The 23780-nt window shown below is 37.0% G+C and overlaps 1 protein-coding gene across 2 annotated transcripts in view; it reads right to left on the reverse strand.

Moving 5' to 3' along the window:
• Window positions 1-347: 347 nt before the first annotated feature.
• The window catches only part of Znf354c (zinc finger protein 354C), a 41344-nt gene continuing 17911 nt past the window's right edge, over window positions 348-23780 (reverse strand). Inside the window, exons 1-5 of one of the 2 annotated variants that reach the window (XM_034635184.2) lie at window positions 17668-17805; window positions 15788-15868; window positions 7082-7208; window positions 6509-6604; window positions 348-4820 (exon numbers count right to left, since the gene is read on the reverse strand). In XM_034635184.2, coding sequence (XP_034491075.2) covers window positions 3445-4820; window positions 6509-6604; window positions 7082-7208; window positions 15788-15814 — 1626 coding nt within the window. In that variant the 5' untranslated portion in view covers window positions 15815-15868; window positions 17668-17805 and the 3' untranslated portion in view covers window positions 348-3444. Of the gene's footprint in view, window positions 4821-6508; window positions 6605-7081; window positions 7209-15787; window positions 15869-17667; window positions 17806-23780 lie in introns of those variants that run through there. The other variant, XM_071612158.1, reaches the window with a different exon arrangement.

The following is a 23780-nucleotide window of genomic DNA, read 5'->3' on the forward strand; positions in this document are numbered from 1 at the left end:
AGTAGATTTAATTTTCATTAAACATTTTGGTAGCATATTGTAGATTATTGAAGTATATTGAAGATTATACTTCATTTTATATCTCATCAGAAGCCACATGTCAGCTTTTTACATAAGTAGTGAAACAGTTTAATAACTACATCTGATTATAAAAACAAATATTCTTTTTTTTTGCACTTGGTATTTGACATCATGTAAACAGTGTTCCTTAATTTTCCTAAATCATTCTATGTATTTTGAAAAATTGCATTCTTCAAATAATTTTATGAAGAGCTTTGTCTATATGAGCTTTTTTTTTCCTTAGTGCATTACAACAAATTTCAATGATTAATCTTTTTTTAAAAATATTTATTTGTCAATGGATCTTTATTTATTTATATGGGGTGCTGAGAATCGAACCCAGTGCCTCACACATGCTAGGCAAGTGCTCTACCACTGCACACAACCCCAGCCCTCAATGATTAATCTTTTTGATGTTTAAATTATCCTAAATTTGAACAGTGGGAGGACCCTCAAGTTGGCTCTTGTGTCCTTCTTGATATTCCACCATTAATCCTCAATGCTATTTTTAAGATTTATTTTTTTTCACAAAATGATACCCCAGGCATACCTTATACTTTCCCTGCTCCAAACATGGAATCGGTCATTTCTCCAAAGAACTCTCTTAGTGGGAATGCATTTAGAAACCAAAATTTGGGTACTAAGTATATTTACTGTATTGGGTACAATGTTAAGTATTGAGGTCTGTTTAAAAGTCTTATTTTCCTTGTAAGTGTGTGTGTGTGTACACATAATATATATATACGCACACTTAAATACATAAAATTATACTTTCTGATGAACTAAAACAAGTCAATTAAGAAGTATATAAAGTCTAGCTAATTGAACTAAAACAATTTTTAAAATAATACCAACTATGAAAGTCAAATGTAGAATTGAAGAAAATAGTCCTGGGGGAATTAAATGTTTAAGTAATGAATAGAATGTTTAGTAACAAAATGTTCATATATAACTTTACACATAAGAATTCCTAGAAAGTATGTAATAAAAAGGCAACCTTATATAACAAATACCCCCAAACAACTATACCATGTGGACATTAGCTGGATTGGGGTATTTAAATAGTTAGTATAAATGTAAGTACAATCAGAGGTTCATAAGAAAAAAGACTATGATTGCAAGTCAAATATTAAGATTATAGTGAGGGGGAACCCTCAAAGATAAAAAGATAACTTATTAAATTATTGCAATCGCATCTAACCAGGTTATAAAACAAAGATGCTCTCAGGACTAGAGGATGGAAATGAATCTATAATAATTATCACAGAACACAAGAGCTAAAGATCTCAATTTTTGTCTTAACTCTGTCCATTGAACTCCAATTCATTAGAAAGATGAAAGACTATAATTAAATTAAACTAAATGTCTCTTGGCTCTTACATGCTACCAAGTGTATAGTAAGAAATTCTGTCAAATATTTTACTCTTTGCAACAAAGAAAGTATTTGCATGACAGTCTTTCCACCTCCATCAGTTTAACTATGGTACTATAATAAGACTCCTCTATTCAGCCACATAGAACCATACCAATTTGAGATGAATATAGGAAAGCACTTTTGCCCTTTGGGCAAATTTTTAATTTTAAAAACTAAATTCTAAATTAGTAAGACTGCATTTTGCAATTGTTAAGGACTTCCGAATAAAAATTTCCAAAACTCTGTATATGAATACACACACATGCATATATATATACATATGGATGTATATACAGTCATGTGCTATACAATGATGTTTTGGTTAATGATGAAATACATATACAATTGTGGTCTCATAAAATCATGATCAAACTGAAAAATTCCTACCACTCAGTGCCATTGCAGCTATACCATGAGGTCACAGTTATTGTAATATCTTAACACAACACATTATTCATGTGTGGTAATGCTGGTACAAACAAACCTACTGTGCCACCAGTCAGATAAAAGTATAGCACATACAATTATTACAGTACATAATACTTGATAATAACGATAAACAACTATTACTGGCTTACATATTACTATGCTATACTTTTTGTAATTTTATACACCTTCTACTCATAAAAAATACTACAAAACAGTATGCTATGTTACATCATAGCAGCTCCATATATCTTGTGTTTTTCCGCATTTCTTGATTGCATCAAGAGGGCATTCAAATTTATCTAGATCATCAAGCTGTGTGTAACTATACAATGCATTGTTAGACAAAAACATTGTTTTCAAAACATAACCACTGTTAAGTGACACATGTGTATCTAATTTTACTTTGACTGTACATGTGTATACATAAATGTGTGTGTATATACACACACATATACATATAACTTGCTATGGGGCAAAAAGAGCTTTGTCATTTCCACATGAAAAGTTAAATTTAAAGAATTCCTTTTTATCTTTAATAACTTTTTATTAATAGGAAAGCTACCGATGTTGACTTGCCATTTTCATTTGTTTTGTTTATGGTACCAGGGATTGAACTCAGGGGAACTTAACCGAGCCACATCTCCATCCCAGCACTTTTTTTTTTTTTTAATATTTTTTAGTGGTAGATGGACACAATAACTTTGTTTATTTAGTTTTTTTTATTTGGTGCTGGGGATTGAACCCAGTGCCTCACGTGTGCTAAGCAAGTGCTCTACCACTGAGTCACAATCCAGCTCTACCCATCTCAGCACTCTTTATTTTTATTCATTCATATATATATATTGTTTATGGGCCTTTTACTTAATTTATTTATAAATAAATAATGTGGTGCTGAGAATTGAGTCCAGTGCCTCACACATGCTAGGCAAGCGGCTAGGCAAGCGTTCTACCACAGAGCATAACCCCAGTCCTTTATTTTCATTTAAGACAGGATCTCACTAAGTTTCTTAGGGTCTTGTTAAATTGCTGAGGCTGGCTTTGAACTTGTGATCCTCCTGCCTCATGCTCCCAAGTCATTGGGATTATAGGTATGTGCCACTATCTGCAACCTGAACCTGACATTTTTAGAAATGAGACCCCATGCTTATTCACATTAACTCAATCACTATTTTTTAAAGGAAATTCATAAACTAAAGCTTACTCTTAGAGATTACGATCTAATGACAGAGAAAGAAAACTTATTCAACTACTATTTATGCTTTTTTAAAAAGTGAGGACATTTATAATTTTTCTACAAATTTAAAAAAATGAAAAGTTTTTGGAAACCTTAGAATCCAGTGGTTCTTATAAAATGAAAAGTCAGTGCTCTTCATATTTTCACTCGTCTATTTACCGTGACTTAGTGTAACTAGCTTTTTTCCTATAAAAGTAAAAAGATTAAATCTATTAGGTCCCCTTATTTACTATTCTCCTGATTATTGTCCAGTGAAAAGTCCTGGATTATGAAAGAGATGAATTAAAGTTCGTAGGCTTCTCTCATCTCAAGTATCTCTGGTACTGAGTAAGGGAGGAGCCATAGATAAAAGGTTTTCCATATTCCATTTAAAGAGTCTTTCTTTATTGTGGACTTTTTTGTGTCTACAGAGGTTTGATCTGTAACTGTAGGCTTTCCCACATTCCATACACTTATAGAGTTTCTCTCCAGTGTGGATTCTCTCATGTTCAGTAAGGAATGAATACTGGCTGAATGCCTTTCCACACTGATTACACTGGTAGGGTTTCTCTCCAGTGTGGATTCTCTGGTGTCTATAAAGATTGGATTTGCAACCAAAGGCTTTCCCACATTCTTCACATGTATAAAGTTTTTCCCCAGTATGAATTTTCCGATGTTCATTAAAGGATGAATACTGGTTGAAGGTCTTCCCACACTCGTTACACTGATGGGGTTTCTGTCCAGTATGAATCCGTCGATGTTCAATAAGGGTGGAGATGCGTGTGAAGGTTCTCCCACATTCTAAACATTGACACAGTTGTTCTCCAGTATGGAGTCTCTGATGTTCAGCTAGGGAGGCAAACTGGCTGTAACCTTTCCCACACTCACTGCATTTATATGGTTTCTCACCTGTATGAATTCTTTGATGTCTATGCAATTTGGCTCTACAGTTGAAGGCCTTCTCACATTCACTGCATTTATAGAGTTTCTCTCCAGTATGAATTCTCTGGTGCACAGTGAGGGTTGAACACTGGCTAAAGGCTTTACCACATTCCCTACATCGGTAGGGTTTCTCTCCAGTGTGCACCCTCAGATGTTTGATCAGAGTTGAACTGCTGCTAAAAGCTTTCTCACATTCATTACATTTGTAAGGCTTCTCTCCAGTGTGGATTCTCTGATGGGTAAGAAGGGAAGACCTGTGGCTGAAGGCTTTCCCACACTCATTACACTTGTAGGGTTTTTCCCCAGTATGAATTCTCTGGTGTTCAAGAAGATGAAGACTCTGGGTGAAGCTCTTCCCACATTCGTTACAGACATGAGGTTTTGCTCCTGGGTAGATTTGGAAGCATCTCATTAAATCAAAATTTGGTGTAAAATCTTTCCCAAAAGTGTAATACATATTGGGTATCCTTTCTATGGGAATACTCTGTTGTGAAACAATAATTTTGTTTATCAATGAGCCTTTCTCTAGTTCAAGACTTGTAGGGTTTCCACCTCCGCTGACGGTTTTTTGGGGGGAGGCTGCCATTTGCCTAAGAGGTTTCTCCTGTACTATGCTCCTCTCAGATTTCACAGTTTCTCCAAAGTTGATGTCCCGGGGAACATACTTAGTGGATTTTTTCTTTATTATTCCATGAGTTGTTGCTTCAATAAAAACGTCCTGTGAAGCAGGCAATTCTTCTATCTCAGGCAAAGTCTTGAAATCTGAAATAAATCAGAAGATTAATGCTTCTTCTGCTGGAAAGGACAGAGGGATAATAAAATTGGCAACAATGCATATAAGAGATTTGATGCCATCTGATCTCAAATGTGGACTTAATCTGGACAGAAATCAGGATGATATAATGGAAAAAGACGGAAAGAGGTTAAGGGGTGATATGGAAGAATATAATAGATAAATTAACACTGAAAATGAAGAGACTGTACCCTGGGAGAAGTAAAATTAGATGCATAAGAACTGGCTGATCAGAAGGTATGAGGAAACAGAACAATGTCGGGTGAATCGCTCAAGTCCAATACTAGGAGATTTCCAGTTTCTCATCATTTTCCACTCTGCACATACCAGGGAATGAAACAGGTAACTTGTTTTCACTTTGTCCTTTCTACCCAAATGTCACTTTCCTTATATGTTTTCCCATGCTCTCTCTGAACCCTACATTTCATAATTTAAAAATATTTACATTGTTTTTCTTAAATTTTGTGATTTTATAGCATAGACTCATAGGAAAGTGATTATAATTTCACAGCAAAGTCTGTGAAAGGGAAATTAGTCTTTCTTAAAAAAAAAAGACTATCAGGCCAAGTGCAGTGGTGCATGCCTGTAATCCCAGCGGCTCAGGAGGCTGAGGTGGGAGGAACTGGAGTTCAGAGCCGGCCTCAGCAACTTAAGTAACGCCTTGAACAACTCAGCAAGAACCTGTCTCTAAATAAAATATGAAAATGGGCTGGGGTGGAATGTGATGGTCATCATTATACAAAGTGCATGTATGAAGACTTGAATTGGGTGTCAACATACCTTATATACAAACAGAGATATGAAAAATTTTGGTATATATGTGTATTAAGAATTGTAATGCAAAAAAAATACATGTATAATGGCATAAATTGACGTGAACATACTTTATATAAAGAGATACGAAAAACTGTGCTCTATATGTGTAATAAGGATTGTAATGTATTCCACTGTTGTCATGTATTTAAAAAAATAATAAAATCAATTTTTAAAAAATGGGCTGGGGAGGTGGCTTAGTGGTTCAGTGCCCCTGAGTTCAATCCCTGGTACCAAAAAAATAAAAGAACACTCAGATTTTAAAAATCACAATAGTCCTGAAGCATGACTGCGTTGAGAATATTTGATCTAAGTTTGAGATGTTAATTATAAAGAAAAATATGGAATAAATCAGCCATGTGAAACAATTTATCTCTTGTGACTGGAGGAAGAACAACTTTTTCCTACTACCCTTCCATCCCTTTCCTCTTTCTATTTTATCATTGAGAAAAAGAAACATACTGTTTTCTTCTAATAAACTGCAACCAGAAGACTATAATTTACTCGTAGGAATTGTGGGAATAATGAAAATCTGTAAGATAAATGAAATCAATTTGTCTTGAAGCTCAGTTTTATGTGAAAAGATTTACTTTGAGCTGGATTGATTTGGAGTTAAAATCTGTTTTTTTTTCACTCAATCCATGATTTGATAGACAGGATTAGATAACTGCGATTAGGTAACTATATGTATTTAAGTGAACTATGTAGCTTAAATTAAATGCAACTGGCCCTGAACATCTCAACAGGGCCCAGTATTTCCAAGAAAGTCACCAGACCACTACCTCTTCATGACCCGCTAATCTATAAAGACTCCCTTGTGCCCATTTCCCAGTATCTCACTCACCTGGGCATGTGTCTGGAGGAGCTTCTCTTTCCACCATGCAGGGATCTTCTCCTTGTTGCAACTGGCAAATCACCTTAGGTGTTGAAAATGGAATTCCTGCTTATGTGGAAGGAAATGGAGTTTGAATAAATAGCAGCCTCAAATAGAACTCACATCCCACTTACTCTGAGCCAAAAAGGCAGAGAAGGCAACTGCAGGAGGTGGAATGAGCAGCACAAACACTTATAAGGGGACTGGAGCTTTCAGGTGGTGGATCATAAAGCAGGGTTTACTTCAGAAATAACATAGGGCCCTGGCAAGGAATGCCTCTATGGCAGGGTGTTCTTATGTTTTCAACATCTAAATGTCCTGTATGTTTTGGGGATTTAGTCACTGGCCTACTGCATGGAAGAATATTGATTGGGAGTAGTGTGTGAGAAAAGAGAATAGCATGAAGATCATCACAACACATTCACTTTCATTTCTACAGGATACAACTTTTCCCAAGGTGGAAACCTGTAGACACTGAATTGCAAAAAGGGAACTCCAAGGTGATTTTCTTGCACATTCTTCATTATAGGCAAAAATCCTTACCGAGTGAGACCAGGCTGCTGTAATTCTCCAGCATCACCTCCCGATACAAGGTTCTCTGGGCAGAGTCCAGATGCAACCATTCATCCTGGCTGAAGAGCACAGCCACATCTCTGAATGTCACAGACTCCTGGAATGGGAAACCCATTTATACTCACTCAGGATCAATCTTCCTCTATGAAAACTTGATAAGATGGTTACACTGTGATGCATAGCAAGTAACTCTTAAAATGTCTTGGGATTCTAAATATTTCAAATCAGCTACTTAATTTCTTTTAAATACCTAAGGAAAATAATCAGGATACATCTAGAGAGAAGCTGGAAAACTAGAGAAAATACCACTAGCTGAACATAAATAAATATAAAAGATTTTATAAGTCACAAAACAAATTTTAAAAATATAATTATTTAAGAATTGGAAATGTAGCTCAGTGGTGGAGCACTTCCCCAGTATGTGTGAGGCCCTGCATTCAATCCCCAGCACGACAAAACAACAACAAAAAAGTTAATATTAACTGAATATTAGGGACTAAAATAGGAACTGTGTATGTATTACCTATGTTCAATCTCATAAAAAATCCTATGGGGAAGATACTACAATTAAATTATTTTTCAAATGAAGAAACATGTTTAGAAAAACTAAGTTAATTTCACGTATGATGACATATATTTGTAATCCCAGCTACTTGGGAGCCTGAGGCAGGAGGATCTCAAGTTTGAGACCAGCCTAGGCCACTTAGTGAGACCCTGTATTAAAATGGAAAAGTCTGGTTGTGTAGCTCAGTGATAGATTGTCCCTGGGTTCAATACCCAGTGCTGGGGGAAATTAAAAAAAAAAGAAAAGAAAAGAAAGAAAGAAAAAAGAAGAAGAAGAAACAAGAAGAAAGAAGAGAAGGGGTGGGGGCAAGGGGAGAAGGGAAGAAAGAAGGGAAGAAAAAATAAGTACCTTTTCAAGGTAAAGCTGTTAGAAAATGTTTGAGCTAGAGTTTGAAGTCAGGTAGCAGACCCCTGGACTATCTTGTCTAAATGGGTTTCCATTCACTATGAAAATTAAAGGAATCACAGGACCTGCAAGACTATTTGGTTTCTTAGAACGGAACCCCAGTTAAAGCCCCCCAAAATACAATAAGGCATGAGCTGGGGAGATGGCAATTATTTTATGAAAGTGTTAAAAAAAGAAAACTTCCTATGTTTTTGGTGGGTATTTTGCTGAGAATCCAACAAAATGTAAAGGGTACATTTTAACTTTGCATTTCTACTTCTGGGATTCTACTACCAAAATTTTTTTTTTAAATAATAATAATTACGTAGCTGTATAGGGATATTTGTTCACAGATGCTTACTGCAATGTGACTTGTAAGTCAATGGTTGCATAGGCCGAATACTGAACCTTTACATGTTACATGTATGACAAAAGTGATTTAAAGATCTGTTTACATTAAGGAGCTGGAGACGAGGGAATGGATCAGCAAATTATAGTACATGTATTCCATGAAATGTTATGTAGTCATTAAATGGAATGAGGTAACTTGGCATGTCTGCCATCAGAATATGAATAATTATTCTAGATTACTGTCCAGGTAGAGCAGAAGTGATCACAATAGTTCTCTTATAATAAGGAACCACTAGGAGTAAGTTACAAGAAGGTGATGTGAGGACAAGCAGAGATTGATGTGACATACACTGAAGATGGATTAAAGGGCCACAAGCCAAGGACTGAGGGCAACCTCAAGATGATAAAAAGGACAAGGAAACAGATTTTCCCTTTGGAGTCTTTAGAAAGAACTAGCCCTGCTGACAGCATGATCTTAAGCCAGTGAAAGTGATTTCAGACTTCTGACTTGTAGAATAAGAGAATAAATTTATCTTGTTTTAAGCCACTGAATATGTAGTAAATTGTTAATGGCAGCAATAGAAAACTAAAACAATGGTGAAAAACTGAAAACAACCCATATATCTACCAATCAGGGAATGGATAAGCAAATTATAGTATATATATCCATGAAATGTTATGTAGTCATTAAATAGAATGAGGTAACTTAGCATGTCTGCCATCAGAAAATGAACTTAATATATTATCAATTCATATGAAAGAGCAAGTGACAAAACAATCTCTATTTGTTGAAATAGTGTATACACACACACACACATAATGGTGCACACAAAATTGTTCAGAAGAATACAAGTTGTCACCCTAATTATTTTCTGATATTTGTGGAGAGGGCTGCACTATATTGCATGGCCAAGACACAGGGAGTTATCGTACATAGATGCTCCATCCAACAGCCCCAGCCCCAGACTGAGCAAAGACATGTGAGCAACTGAGACTTTGGATGATTCTAGCCCCCAGAATTTAAGTCTTTTGGATCCCAGATTTTGTATAGTGAATATAAAATGTTTCTGCATTCCTGACCTAGAGAAACTCTGAGAAGTTATAAATGATGATTGCTGTTTTATATCCCCAAGTTTCTTACTGATAAATCATGCATATTCTTTCGTGTTAAAAATACAACTTGATCATTTAAAATTACTGTAATTAGAATACCAGAAGAAGAAACAGAGAATGGAACAAAAGAAACATCTGAAGTAAAAACAGCTGTGAATTTTCCCAAGTTAGTGACAGACACCAAACCACAAATCCAGAAAATTCAGAGAATTTCAAATAGAATATATACCAAAAAAATCTACACCTGGGCATATCACATTCAAACTGCAGAAAACAAACAAGGAGAAAATCTTGAAAGAAGACAGAGGGAAAAAAATATCTTACCTGAAAAGGTAAAAGGTAAAAAGATAAGATTTACAGTGAATTTTCTCACTAGAAACTAGAAAAGAAAGCAACATAAAATATTTGAAGTATGGAAAAAAGCAGAAATCTACAATTCTACTTTCTTGAGGAAATCATCCTTTACAAGAGATGAGAAGACTCAAATAAACAAAAACTGAGGGAATTCATTGCCAGCAGACCTACCTTGCAAGAAATGGCAAAATAAGTTCCTCAGAGAGAAAAATAATAATATAGGTTAGAAACTTGAATATACACACAAGAAAGGAGGAGAGAAGAGTAAATGAAGATAAATTAAAATCCTTTTAAAAGTTGTTTATTATTGTGGTGCTGAGGATTGGATCCAGGACCTTATACATGCTAGACAAACTCTACCACTGAGCTATATCCACAGCCCTAAAATATTTCTTTTTGTTTTTCTTATTCTTAATTTAACTAAGAGATAATTGTTTGCTTAAACCAATAACACCAGTAATGGGTGTTTATAGCATAGGGATGAGTGAAATGAATGACAGCAATGTAATAAGGAATGGAAGGACACAATGGAGAAAACTGCTAAGAGGTACCCGTACTACCAGAAGCAACAGAATTTTCCTCAAAGGGGGACTTAGACTAATTGTAAATTTATATTGCAAACATCAAGGCATCTGATAGAAAAGTTTTTTAAGGAAGCATAATTGGTGTGTACTGACAGAGGAAGATCTGTCACCATACTGATATAAATACATGGTTGAATAAGTAAATAAATAAATGGGAAGAATGGCAATCCTCCCTGCAGGTTTCCAAATAATTTACATAGATTAAGTGTGGGTGGAATACAGTGATTTCCTTCCAAAGATTATGGTATGGGATGGTGGAAAAAGAGAGTAATGTATTAGAAAAACCTGACAAATGTTACCTCAGCCACATGTTTAAGGTCAACATTTACAGTGATATCATGTTATTAATATGCATTTTCGATATAATTTGATGAATGACACTTTACCTCTGTGGTCTTCCTTTCAAAAACCCACAGCCCCAGTTTAATGATGAGAAAAACTTTAGACAAATCACAATAAAGGGAAATTCTACAAAATACCTAAACACTACTTCTCAAAACTGTAATGGTCATCAAATACAAGGAAAGTCTGAGAAACTAAAAGCTCAGAGGGCCTACGGAGACACGACAACTAAATGTAATCTGCTATCCTGGATGGAATCCTGAAACAGAAAATAAATATTGGGTAAAAACTATAAAAACTATAGAAATGTAAATAAAGTGTGAGCTGTAGCTAATAATGAGGTAACTGTGTTGGCTTATTAATTGTACAAATGTAGCATACTAATGTAACATGTTAGAAATATGGAAAACTGGGTGCAAGGTATATATATATATATATAAAATAACTAGGCTACTATCTTAGCAATATTTGCCTAAATCTAAAACAGCTCTAAAAAAATAAAGATTCTAGGAAAAATAGTGAAAATAACAATAAAAGGTATCAATTTACTACAAAAAGATGTCATTTATATTACTAATAAGCAATCAGCACCAAGTTTCTTGTGGTTTTCCCCAGATGATAAATTATATTACATTGAAATAAGAGATATTTATAAAATCTGTGAAGATTCTACTTTCCCCCCAAAATTATGCTTGCTTGCTATTTAATTTTTCTAACAGAAAAATACTAATTTGTCCCACAGTATGCTGAATGAGGATAGAACTTGACATTGGATATCACCATTGAATTATCTCAAACAGGGTAACAACACCTGTAATTGGGTCACCCTGGGTCCCCAGGACACCTAATTGAAAGAATTAGATACTGAATTCACTGTCCACAAAAACTCTTCTACATCTTTCCTTAGCTAAAATAAAATAAGTTTCTCCAGCTTGGAGCTGTGGAAAAGCTCAGATAGTGAAGAGTCTCACCTTTGAGCAGAAGGTATTCCAGGCTATAGCTGGTATTGCTTTGCATGGCATTTTACTGGTCTTTATATCTTTGTTTCCTTAAATATCCATCTCTTTGAAATTAAGGAGTCAAAGTTATGAATACCCTAGTAAAGAGAGATGTACCGGGGCTGGGGTTGTGGCCCAGTGGTAGAGCACTTGCTTCACATGCATGAGGCACTGGGTTCATTCCCCAGCACCACATAAAAATAAATTAAATAAAGATAGTGTATCCATCTACAAATAAAAATATATTTTAAAAAAAGAGATGTACCAATTTTGGCTGGTCCTAAAATAATGCATAGGCTGTTGCTGATGCCAATAATAGTAACAGCTGGTATTTTTGGAAATCAAATATGTACTATGTACTGTTCTCAGCATTTTACTTGTATTTTCTCAGAGTATAACATGAACAGTAAAAAACTGTCTTGTCTGCAACATCTCTAGTAATTAGAGAAATGTAAATCAAAACTACTCTAAGATTTCACCTCACTCCGGTCAGAATGGCAGTTATCAAGAGTACAAGCCACAATATGTGTTGGTGAAGATGTGGGGGAAAATGCACACACATACACTGCTGGTGGGAATGCAAATTAGTGCAACCAATCTGGAAAGCAGTATGGAGATTCCTTAGAAAACTTAGAATGGAACCACCATTTGACCCAACTATCCCACCTCTCGGTCTACACCCTAAATACTTAAAAACAGCATACTATCGTAACACAGCCACTTCAATGTTTATAGCAGCACAATTCACAATTGCTGAATTGTGGAAGCAACCTAGATGCCCTTCAATAGATGAATGAATAAAGAATCTGTGGAACATATACACAACAGAATATTACTCAGCATTAAAAGAGAATAAAATTATGGCATTTGCAGGTAAATGGATGATGTTGGATAACTTCATGCTAAGCAAAATAAGCCAATCTCAAAAAAACAAAGGCCAAATATTTTCTCTGATAAGTGGACTCTAATCCATATGGGGAGGTCTGCATTGGGATAAGTGAAAGAACTTTGGATGGGGCGAATGGGAGGGGACAAAGAGTTAGAAAAGACAGTGAAATGAGATGGACATCATTATCCTAGGTACATGTATGATTGCACAAATGGTGTGACTATTTCATGCACAACAAGAGAAGTGAAAAATTCTGCTCCATTTGTGTACAATGAATTGAAGAGCTTTCTACTGTCATGTATAACTGATTAGAACTAATAAATAAATAAATAGAAAAAAATTGTCTGGATTCAAAAACCAGATATGTGACCTTAAGCAAGTGACTTGCATCTCTGTGCCTCAGTTTCCTCATCTGTAAAATGCAGATATTAGTAGTCCTCTTGCAAGGACTAAGGAAATCAACACATAAAAAGAATAAATTTTAAAAATTTCTTACCAGTGCATTATAATTATACATAATAATGGGATTTATGTCATATTTGTACAAGCACAAAACAGTTTGTTCTATCTCCTTTCCAAGTACCTTCCCTTTCCCTCCCCTGATCCACTTGCTCTACTCTATTGATCTCCCTTCTATTATTATTATTATTTTAATTAGGATATTATCATTATATATACAAATAAACACACACATATACATGCATGATTCACTAATAAATATTCACTATGCATATAACAGCCTAATTCGGTAGATTTCATTCCCCAGTACTTCCCGTGGCCTTCCTTCCTCCCTAACTCTCAATCCCTTTCCTCTGTTCTATTGGTCTCCCTTCTATTTTCATGAGATTCTCCCCAACACACCTTTTCTTTCTTCTCCCTAGCTTCTGCATATGAGAGAAAACACTCAACTCTTGACTTTCTGAGTCTGCCTTATGTCACTTAGCATGATGTTCTCCAATTCCATCCATTTACCAGTGAATGATATAATTTCATTCTTTATGGCTGAGTAAAACTCTACTGTGTATATATACTATATTTTCTTTATCTAAGAATAAATATTTTTTGTATGTAGTAACAACATAATACTTGGCATGTAGTAATTATGTTTTAGCATTGTTATTAGATTAGTTCTAAGAGGTATGTATATCACTAAACCCACTTAAATTGAGAAAATGAGGTATAAAGAGATAAAATCAGGGCTGGGGTTGTGGCTCAGCAGTAGAGTGCTTGCCTATCATGTGCAACAAGCTGGGTTCGATCCTCAGCACCACATAAAAATAAATAAAAAAAACAAAGATACTGTGTCCAACTACAACTAAAAAATAAAAATAAAATAATAATAATAATAAAAGAGATAAAATCACTTGCCCAAGGTCACATGCCTAGCTTGGATATGAGCCCACAAAGTCAAGGTTCAAAGTCCTTGTTTCTGAGCTGGGGATGTGGCTCAAGTGGTAGCGCGCTTGCCTGGCATGCACCGGGCGCTGGGTTCAATCCTCAGCACCACATAAAAATAAAATAAAGATGTTGTGTCCACCGAAAACTAAAAAATAAATATTAAAAAATTCTCGTGCTTTCTCACTCTCTCTCTCTCTCTCTTAAAAAGAAAAAAAAAAGTCCTTGTTTCTAACCCATGGACTATCACTACTTTTTGGAAAAGCAGCCAGTGAGAAACAGAGCCTCTGGGATATGGCAGAATAGAAAATTCACAGAAGAGAGACAAACAGGAAAGAGACTGATGTTGGAAGAAAGAATGGGAATTTCACATGGAAATATTTTATAAGGATTTGGGAATGATAGATTGAAACTTTAGGACAAGCCTCAGGACAGAAATTTGGGTGAGATCCTCAGAAAGGTAATGATAAAAGTAATGACACTGGATCTCAAAAAGGAAAAGAGATTTATTAACAAAAAAAGGATGTGTAATAGAACTGCTCGGTGTGATAGAAATGTTCTATGTCTTGTTATCACTGAGTTAAATATATGTGTACATTTGTGAAATACCATGGAGTAATTCACTTAAAATGAGTGTCTTGTATGTAAATAGACCTTAATAAATTTATTTTTTATTTAAAAAAAAAGAAAAGGAAATTAAAAAATCAGAGAATCTGGCTGGGGTTGTGGCTCAGTGGTAGAGCTCTCGCCTAGCACATTCAAGGCCCTGGATTCAATCCTTAGCACCACATAAAAATAAATAAATAAATAAATAAAATGTATTGTATCCAACTACAACTAAAAAATAAATGTTTTTAAAAATCAGAGAATCAGGGGCTGGGGTTGTGGCTCAAGTGGTAGAGTGCTTGCCTAGCACCTGTGAGGCACTGGGTTCGATCCTCAGCACCACATAAAATAAAGATATTGTACCCACCTAAAAATTAAAAAATAAATATTAAAAAAAATTAAATAAAAATAAAAAAATCAGAGAATCAGATGAAGAGATAAAGGCATCTACTAGACAGTTAATAGGGATAATGGCCAGTTCAACATCATGACTGCACTAGGCATAGGGAAGGCTTAGCCCTCTGTCCTCCCTAGTGCCAGCCTCAAAACCCAAGCCAGGCTGAACTTCTGGGATATGCCTGTTCTTCTCTAACCACCAACAGCAGTCCTGGCCTTCAGGAACAACTCCAAATGACTCCACTTTTAGGATATTTCCCATAAATCTTCTTGGACATTTAGTTCAGTAGAATAAACTCCTTGAAGATGGAAATATTCCCATTATGATGCTCAGAATACTGTACATAGTCAGTGTTCAATAAATGTTCATTGAGAGTCTTTTGATCTTTCCAGTCCTTGCCTCAAGTGCAAAGCCAAAGACTATTACCCTGTACTAAACTCCTACTGTAATAGGAAGCATATATTCAGCATTGACTCAAATTTTGGTGAAGTAAGTTTGGGTAATTAGGAGTGTTTTGGGGACAAAGAAGCACATTCCTCAGCAGCCCCACAATAAGCCCAGGATCCTAGGAAAAACTTTCAAGGTTCTGGATTCTTTTTTAATGGGTATAAAAATACCTGGAAAAAATATGTAAATTTGCTCACATCTCTGAAGCCAGAAGGCAATTCCTAGAAAAGATAAACTTCATTTACTGTCACCTGAGCAGGCAGCAAGTCCGTAGCCATCCCTTCCTTCTTAATTTTCTTGCCAAAGGAGAATAGAGTGCTGACAAGGTAGGTCTGGAAAGGAAAAAGGTACCATGAAAAACTCTGGTGTCAAGATGTGGCTTGAAGAGAGGGAGTTACAACTGTCTATAACCTCCATCAGGTCCCAACAAAGCCACATATATTATATAAACCAAAAAAGAAGAATGTTGACCTAGCCAATTTGCCAAACTTCACCCCCTATCTAAGCTATCAGCTTCCTCTAACCAAATTGTGACTCATATTAAAGGGTCTTTCAGAGTTTAAAACTGTATACTCTAATAGTCACAATGAACTTGAATTTCCCAGGGATAGCACTTTCAAACATAGCTAGCTGATCCTAGGCCTGTCTGCTCTGTCTTGCCCTTTCCTTCCTGTGGAAATCACAACAAAGGTGCTTTCCCTGAGTGAGCCTCTGTAGAGTGCTATATTCTCAAGAACTGTGAGTAAAACACAATCTTTAAACTTTCCCAACCTCTCTCTCTTGATGTGTGCCTAGCCTTACCATACCAAAATAACATGATTTAAAACACTGTCCCTAGCCCAAAACATATGCCATATAGTTGCTCCAAAATATTGATCCTGCAGAGCTATGCTTAAGGACATCCACAGCTCCAAATAACCCTTCTCTCCCCATATACACATACCAGTTGGGAGGGGTGGAAACGCCAATTGCTCTGTAGATAGCAAGATCAGAGGGTGTCTGAACAGCCAGAGGAGCCTTAGCTTCCTATGCACTAAATCTGTCTTGAGTTTGCAATAGGGCACTCAGGATGCCATCCCTGGCAAGAAAGCAGAATAAGCTGAATGTGCTATGAAATCTCCAGGTGGAGCACCTCAGCCAATCAAGGGAAACTGTTAGAGAAGTAGTCACCTATGATAATACACAATCTTCTCCACAGCAGGAATCCTGAGTGCTTTTAATCTATTATTTTTAATCTTCACAACAACTTAAAAGTAAATACAGCCATTCTGTATCTGTGCATTCCACGTCCATATATTCAATCAACCTCAGATATAAAACAAAAATTGTTTTGGTATGGAACATGCACAGATTTTTCTTCTTGCTAATGCAAGGGGAAAAAAAACAATACAGTGTAACAACCACTTACATCAGGTATTATAAGTAATCTACGGATAAGAATAGCAGAGGATGCCCATAGGTTATATATAAATACTATATCATTTTATAGAAAGGTCTTGAACATCCAAGGATTTGGGTATCCTAGATGGTTGCGTGAGGTCTTGGGACCAATCCCAAGGAGATGCAGAGTACCGTATTCCTACCACATTCTATGGATGTGAGGAAGACTGGGAACTACAGATTCGGGACATGCCCAACATAACAAAACAAACAAACAAACAAAAAAGAAGGGAGTCCTAGTCCTAGTACAAGGTTTAATTTCAGCAATTATCTGGCCACTCTGAGCCCAGGATCTTTATCTATTAAATGGGAACAGTTATAGGGCAAACCAACCAGCCTATGACTTGGCATCAGATGAGTACATTCATTTCTAGTGCCGGGCACATGCATGGGCTTTCCCTGCAGATATTAGCTATTGTTGTTTTTATTATTTCTGCTTCGCTAAAGAAGCCACAAAAGACTGACAGGCACACGCCCACTGCCATCCCCGGCACACCCCTGCTCGCCTAGCAGGAACGCTTCCTCCCCGAGGGTCCCCCAGATGCCAGTGAGATGGGGCGCAGAACCAGGGCCCCCAGGTCGCCGGCCGACCGGCGCCTCTGGACCTACGGGCCGCGCGGCCCCGCGCAGCTCAGGGCCTGTCCTCGACTCCCCGCAGGCCCTCTCATCCCCATACTGTGGCCCCACTCACACGGAGAGAAGCGCTGGCTCGTGCCACGGCTTGAAAGAGGCAGCCGGGAGCGTCTCAGCTCCGGGCGGGCCGTCCTAGTAGACTCGGGATCCTAACACTCGCCAAGAGCCCCCCAGAAAGGCCGCGAGCAGTCCCCTCCGTCCCGCGAACCCCAGAAAAACTACGACTCCCGGCATTCCCCGGGCACCCGCCGACTACACTTCCCAGAGGGAGCCGCGGCAAGGCGACCTCCGGCGGATTAAAGTCTCTTCGCTCACGAAGTTCCCAGCCCAGTGGTCCGCGCGAATCTGCAGTGCCAGGGAGGGAGCCTGGGGCAAATAGGATGGGTAGTCTCCTGCCCTTGCTGCCCTGGTCAGCCGCCAGTCTTGTTTTGTTAGGCGGCAACATGAAGCAACTAAACAAAACCCTAATTTAGTTGTATTTAGGAGAATCAGTGTGCTGTAGTTTCCACTACTAGTCATGATTATTTTTAATGACCTAACGCATAAGATGGGCGTAGGTACAGTTGAAAAGCAGTCGAATGCTCAGTAAACGCCTGGCTGAACTTCGCCAAATTTTTGGAAGCCTTGTCCACAATGCTCCCCGTGGTATCTTCCTTGTTATCAGCGTTCCTTTGCTCAGTGTTATAGTTATACCGTATGTATGTGTCCCTAAACCGTGTTTATATTGTTCTTCATATAAATGGAATCTGCTATATAAAGTTGGCCCTCCCTATCTGCGGGTTCACTCGTCGGTGGAGTTAACCAAAAAGAGTTTAAATCCAAAAAGTTCCCAAAAAGCAAGTTAAAATTTAGATTTTGTTTCACTGCAAGGTACTATGCTGGATCCATGAATGAAATGATGTGGAGGCACTGCATTAGATATAATTCATAATATGCTAGTACTGTGCCATTTTATATAAAGGACTTAAGCATCCATGACTTAGGATATCTTGGGCAGGGAGTCCTGAAATCACTGCCCCACAGTTAAAGAGGGATAACACTAGAAATACAACAGCGAATAAACCTGGCAAAACCTTTTTGCACACATGTGGCTTAAATTCTGCTGTGGAAGAGAAAAAAGATAAGAATTATTATGTCTTGCTAATCAGAGAAAGAGAAATGGGAACACAGAGGGGGAGGAGAGTTTGGGCAATTAAGAAACATTTCATGAAGTAGGTGACATTTGAAGAAAGAACTGCAGAAGACAAATATGCCCAGTGTCAGCTAGCAAAATAAAAAGCAGATTCAAATTTCCCCAAAATGGAATCATGCCTGGCCTTTTCAAGGAACATAATACTACTACTAGCTGGGCATGGTGGCACAACCCCAGCTGCTTAGGAGGCTGAGGGAGGAGAATCACAAATCCATTACACCAGCCATGGCAACTTAGCAAGAAGCCCCTGTCTTAAAATAAAAAAAGGGATTGAGGCTGCTTTTGCTAAAAGCAGTGACTTCAATTAGGCCTGCATGCCCAATGGGTAACTGAAAGCAGGATGAAACTTCATCTTAAAACTTTTAGAGTCAGGTCACTGCTCAGCTCTTCACATAGGCATGTTAATCATTTAAGGAGTATTCATCTAAAAATGAGGAATACAATGTTTATTAAACCTGAATTTACCTAACCTATCTTGTCCCCGCTCAAGACTGAGGGATTTGCAAATGCAGCACAATCTGCTTTTATAATATCCTGTTTCAGACCCCCAGAGTGGCACCTAGAAGTCTTCAGTCTTTGTCCCACACCTTCCAGGAAGTCATCCCCATGACTCTGCCCACTAAGCAGGTGCAATCATATCATGGGAACTAAATCTCACCCTTCCAGGATCAGAGATCTGATAAACATCCTGAGCAGCAAGTGGAATTGCCCCTTAAGAGATAAAGACTTCTCTGAAGCTCAATCAGACCACATTTGACCCAGATTGCTTAACTGGTTATACCTCTTGCCCAATTCTTAACTCTGTTTAAACCTAACCCTCCTGCCAGCACCCTTAAGACACTGCTGAATGCTGGCTCTCAAACTTCGTATTCCCAATATGAACATATTGATTAGTTTACTTTACTGCCTTTCACCATTACTTTTTCTGCTTGTTTTGGGGGGCAAATGGCCAGATGTTGTTTATTGGAAAGTCAGGCCTCTGGCTAGAATTTTGGTAACATGATCAATGGAGAAAGACTCTCTGCTCGAGAGACCAAGAAAACTTTAGTTTGCTCCTCTCAATTCTGTTTTTCATTAGGCCTCAACTTTGGCTTCCATCCTGTCTTTGGCCTGACTATACCAGTCTTTGCAAACAACTCCCACTTGTCAGGGTTGTTTTTTTTGGTTCAGGTACCAAGGATTGAACCTGGGGTGCTTAACCACTGAGCCACAACCTCATTTCTTTATTTTTCATTTTGAGAAAGGGTCTTGCTGATTAGGGCCTAAGTTGCTATGGTTGGCTTTCAACTTAAAATCCTCCTGCCTTAGCTTCCTGAGCTGCTGGGATTACAGGTGTGTGCCTGTGACCAATTCATGTCAGTTTAACAGGAATCCCCAACCCTTGATATTTGGTAAGTTTCTCGTTCCTCACTTGATGTCTCCCTCATCCAGGGTGTTCAGGTATTAGGACCTCTGTTTTATTCTTCCTCAAGATAGAGTTGGACCAAAAAGTTTTGCTTATTTATATTGACTACACCCTGATATTCCTATCCATCTTTGCTCTGGCTGCCCTGAGCAGCCTCTTCCCAAAGAGGGAGTCTTTCTTGGGCACCAAGCCATCTGAGAATCTGTGCTTCTCCCCAAGTCATTTCTTTGCCTTACACTTGGAAAGTAAATCCCTGCCCTGAATTTTGAGTATAGGAGTTAACTAATCTCCAAAGATGGCCCCCAATAAGAACCATCTCTTTCAATACAGCAGAATCAATGCCATGTGATTCCCAAAGCTGGCTTGTAAGATATTTGCATCCTCTACCTAGGTCTCTTGGAATGCTTGCTCTTGGATCACTCCATCTCAGAAACCAACCACACATCTATGAGAAGCCCAAGCCCCAAGGATGAGCAACTGAGCTCTCAGCCAGCAGTCATCATCAACTGCCAGTCATCTTGGACATCCAGTACAATTGAGCCTTCAGCCTCAGCTGTCATGAAAACAGAAATCAACTGAACAGTAAGAACTGCTCAGTTAAGCCCCCAAATATTAATATTGATAGATATTAATAAGGTGTTTAGGCAACAAATTTTGGGGTGACTTGTTAGAGATGGATAACCAGAATACTTTCTCAATCATTTCATGTTTTTAACAACTTTACCATTTGTATGTATCACCTAATATAAACTTAATTTTGCAAAAAGTTTCATCATACTATGTATTGTTTCCTATAACTTTTTAAAAATTCAACGTTTTTGTCAAACTCATCCATATTTTTAGTTTCAGTTCATTCATTTTCTCTATTCTGTGTTAATATTCAAAATTTACCAATTCTTCTATTAATGGACATTCAAACTACTTAAAATTATTTGCTATTATGATCACTGCTCCTCAGAGTATCTTTATCAATGTCTGATGTCCATGTACAAACATTATCTGGTATATTTGCTGTGGGTGTGTATACAGCTAGACTACTTGTTCCATTATTCTATGTTAGTATGTATATATTCACACAGTGAAGCCTCTATGAAATGATATGCATATGTTTCACATTGCAAGATGTGGAGCCAACCTAGATGCCCTTCAGTAGATGGATAAAAAAAAAAGTGGCATAATACACAATGGAATTTTACTCAGCAATAAAGGAGAATAAAATCATGGCATTTGCAGGTAAATGGATGGCATTGGAGAAGATAATGCTAAGTGAATTTAGCCAATCCCCAAAAAACCAAATGCTGAATGTTTTCTCTGATATAAGGAGGCTGACTCATAGTGTGTGTGGGGGGGGGAGCATGGGAGGAATAGATGAATTCTAGATAGGGCAGAGGGATGGGAGGGAATGGGAGGGGGCAGGGGATTAGCAAGGATGGTGGAATGTGATGGACATCATTACTGGAAAGTAGATGTACGATGACACGAATTGGTGTCAACATAGTTTATATACAACCAGATATGAAAAACTGTGCTGCATATGTGTAATAAGAATTGTAATGCATTCTGCTGTCATTTATTTTTTAAAAAAATCAGGGCTGGGGATGTGGCTCAAGCGGTAGCGCGCTCGCCTGGCACGCGTGCGGCCCGGGTTCGATCCTCAGCACCACATACCAACAAAGATGTTGTGTCTGCCGAGTACTAAAAATAAATAAATAAATATTAAAAAAAAAATCAATAAAAAGGGAAATACATAATTTAAAAAAGATGTCAATGATCATACATTCCCTCCAGTACAGGATGAATTCTAGTTATTCTACATATATCCCAAACTTCTGTACTGTTACACATCTTAATTTTTTCTCATTTGTAATTGGTAAATTTTAAACCTCTAATAAAGTTACTATCATTTCATGATTTTGGAAATTGGTGTTCTCTTCTGTAGTCATGTATTCCACATCATTTTATCCTATTAAATGTTAATTTGTAAAAATTATTTGAACTTTTTTGGATTATAATAGTCCACTGAGCATACTGCTGAAAGATCTGTTTTGTGTCATGACTTTTCATTCCTTTTTTGGTGTATTTTGGTAAGCAATTCTTTGATGGGAGCAAATATATCAAAAACTTCACACAGCTCATTTGTTTTAGGAACTCCTTCCCTGCCTCAAGGCCATCTAGTTATTCCTTACATGTTCTTATGAAAGTTATAATTTTGCCTTTTGTACAACTGTTATGTGAGGGGTAGGGTCCAGGTTGTTTGTTTTTTCTGTGGGACCATTTCTATGTCCTATAGCATTACTGAACAGTTCATTCTTTCTCCTATTCCTTCAGTTATAAATGTTTTTAATGTTTTAACATTTCTGCAGGTTTTCAGTAAATAAACCAAAATTCATCATGATGCTATTAACCAATTAAATCCTAAGTTCTCAAGTCTGTGAACATAATAAATATTCGAGTATTATTTCAGTTACCATAGTAGTACATTAATTGCTTGATATAAGTTTTTATAGTTGTTCTGTATCTGGAATGATGGGACAAAATGGGTTTAGGTACTTTTGGGTTACTTTTGCTAAGCTTTTGTTTAGCATTTTTTACATCTCTTCATGGATAACAGCAACTTGCAATTTTCCTTTTTCGCATTTTCCTTGCCTAATTTTGGTTTTGGGTTATATTAGAATTATTGTGCTTACACATTACCTTTTCTGGAAGATTGTAAAACTTAATATTACTTAAAAATTTAATCAATCTTGCTTGAAAAATAACAGGGCCATATGTTATCTTTGTGGGATTTTAAATCAGATTTAACGTCCTTGATGATTTTAAGTCTATTAATACTTGAGAAAGATATGTTTTCCTGGAAATTTTCCTACTTTAGGTAATTAGAAATAAAGGAATATTTGTGGGGAAAGAAGCACTTGCAGATGGAGCATTAAATGGCCTGGAAAACTGCTCCATAAATGAATGAAATAATGACACTCACTATTCCCAGAAGGCAAAAGCTGAATGTACTGATATCTACTCTGCTTGTTTTCCATTCCAAATATCACATTTTCAATTTTTTTTTAAGTTTGGAGAAACTTAAAAGAGATGAGGACTTGAAGGAATTTAGCAAATTGGTTTGTGAAGTTTACTAATATGACTCATTTTTTATAAATGCTGAAATGGGCTAAATTGTCAATGTTTTAGAGGAAAAAAATCTGAAACAAAAACTGAATGTTTGCCCAGTGGCCTTCAGAGTGTGGGGAGGGAGTGAGCTTTGTCTGATGGGAGCAAAAATGGAATATAAGATTGAGTCACCTGGTTCACTTTATCTCCTTGAGTTCCACATCGGTTCTGGGGTTTTCTGGTGATTGGAAACCAGAGAGCTCAAGGAAGCAGGCACAGCCAGGAAACTAAGAGTTGTTTTCCCTATGGCTACAATGTGATATAAGTTCTAACAACACTGACAAGTAGATTAAATTGCAAAAGCAGCAGTTGTCTGAATAACCTTTACAATACAGAAAAGGTAATCACTTTCTGAGAAAAACAAGTGAAACACCATGCACTTTGTGACTTAAAATAAAATGACTTTATATCT

Source organism: Marmota flaviventris, chromosome 5, assembly GCF_047511675.1.
Source record: "Marmota flaviventris isolate mMarFla1 chromosome 5, mMarFla1.hap1, whole genome shotgun sequence".
NCBI classification, from domain to species: Eukaryota; Metazoa; Chordata; class Mammalia; order Rodentia; family Sciuridae; genus Marmota; species Marmota flaviventris.